We start from the raw sequence: 1,990 nt of genomic DNA on the forward strand, positions 1-1,990 counted from the left end.
CGAGCGCGAAACGAGCGATGGACCGCAGCTGGGAGAAAGCCAACCCTTCGTCGAATGTAGCGACCGGACAACGAGAAGGGGGCCAAAGGCCGATACAAGCCGCCTACGGACGAACCGACGCCAAGACGTGCCAGCCGTCGCCGAAGCGACTTGCCAAGCCACCGTGGAGCCATCCACGGCCGGAGCAGCGGCCACCCCGGCCACTGCCCAACCCGCGCCCCAAAGAAGAGGTATCCAACCATACACTAACAGGTATATTGGCATGATATATGAATGCATTACACAGAAAAGGAAAAAAAAACTATATGTATACATCATCGAATACACGAATCTTGACGCAGATCAACGGCACAGAATCCGCATGCCCCAAATCCTCTAAAAAAAGGTATATATGCTAGAACATATGCATGTACAAGGAAAAACGAGATTCCAACACAAGCTCTTCACTTTAGGTAAGTGCCGGTTGTTGTGTGAGTCGTCGCCGCCACCGCCGTCGCTGGAGGAGAGGCGCGCGAGCCAGCAGCTGCCGTGGAGGTGTCCGCTGACGCAGACAAAGTAGACGAGGCGGCCGTCGCGTGCGCCGAGACGGCGGCATGCGCTGCGCGGCACGAGCCCCGCGTCTGTCAAGCTCCAGACGCCGGCGCCGCAGCAGGGGCAGCGCACGCGGGGCTCCAGCGGGGCGTGTCTGCCCACCAGGCAGGCGCGAGTGCGGGAGCGCATGAAGCCGCCGAACACGCCACGGTACGCGCCCACGTCGTCGTCGTCATCGTCGGCGGCGGCGGCGGCGGCCATCGCGTGCTCGCACGGGTCCGACGCGTACAGCAGGTCCCCGGCGCACCGCCGTGACAGGAAGCTCCGGCCCGACGTCTTGGAGAAGGGCGAGAAGGCGGCGAGGTGGCCCGGGACGCCCGCCCCCGCGGCGCCGCAGCAGAAGAGGAGCAGCTTGGCGAGCGCCGGCCAGCCGCCGGGCACGCGGCCCGACGATGGCCCCGTGGAGAGCGCCGCCACCATCCGTGGCGCCCGCGCGACGCAGAGCTCCCGCCACAGCACGCGGTCCACCACGGCGCGCAGGCGGCGGCAGGCCCGCGCCAGCGCGCACAGCGCCCGCGGGTCCCAGCTGATGGAGCGGAACACGAGCGTGAGCACCTGCTCGTCCAGGATCCCCACGTTGACCCCGCGGATCCGCGCTCCGATGCACCGTCCTCCGCTGCTCCACTCGTCGGCGGCAATGGCCTTGCTCACAGTCATGGTTCCATCTCCATCCCACCTGTGGGGACTGGATCGCGCGAGTTGGCCGGAGCTAGGCACGTCGTCGGCGCCCATGCATGGAGATGCAAGGCGTGCGGTGCGGGCGGAGGTGGAGAGGAAAGACGAGGCGGAGGGAGATGAGAAACCAACGAGTGATGAACATGTCGACGAGAGTTTGGGCAGGAAAAGATTGAAAACCAACACAGGCAAAACAAGTTGCTGGTATATTATCGTGCGGTGCAATCAATAGTTAATGTGCGGTCTCATGGCGAATGGCCAAGTCGGCAGATGCGATAAAAAAGCCATCTTTGTCGATCACCCCGTAGCAAATATCTCCCATCCATCATCATCAGCGCCTCTTGCGTGCAGCAGAGAATCTTTTCAAGCCACATCTGACTTCTTTAATTGTCCGTCTGACTTTTGCCTGCAGCTTGACCAATACTCCTACTATACTCCACTGTCGACCGATCGGCCCGATACCAAATTCCTGCCCAAACAGACAACACCGTTATTGCGCAAACGGGTAGGCGTTCCGGACAAGAGACTCGCAACGCAAGAACCAGCTTTTCCTTTTCTCTAGTATACTACTCCCTCCGTCTCATAATATAAAAATATTTTTGACACTACATTAGTGTCAAAAACGCTCCTATATTATGGGACGGAGGGCGTAGGTACTAGTACTACGACAGCAACAAGTTAGGAGGGCGACCTGAACTTTTCTTTTAATTTATCCAACCCTCTA

The 1,990-nt window shown here is 59.8% G+C and overlaps 1 protein-coding gene across 1 annotated transcript; it reads right to left on the bottom strand.

The window, feature by feature from the left end:
* Nucleotides 1-343: 343 nt before the first annotated feature.
* LOC123082721 (EID1-like F-box protein 3) lies at nucleotides 344-1,473 on the bottom strand. Its single transcript, XM_044504988.1, has one exon. It carries the CDS (start codon nucleotides 1,321-1,323, stop codon nucleotides 376-378), a length of 948 nt encoding a protein of 315 aa, XP_044360923.1. The 5' UTR covers nucleotides 1,324-1,473; the 3' UTR covers nucleotides 344-375.
* Nucleotides 1,474-1,990: the final 517 nt, after the last annotated feature.

This window comes from Triticum aestivum, chromosome 4A (assembly GCF_018294505.1).
Source record: "Triticum aestivum cultivar Chinese Spring chromosome 4A, IWGSC CS RefSeq v2.1, whole genome shotgun sequence".
Lineage (NCBI taxonomy): Eukaryota > Viridiplantae > Streptophyta > Magnoliopsida > Poales > Poaceae > Triticum > Triticum aestivum.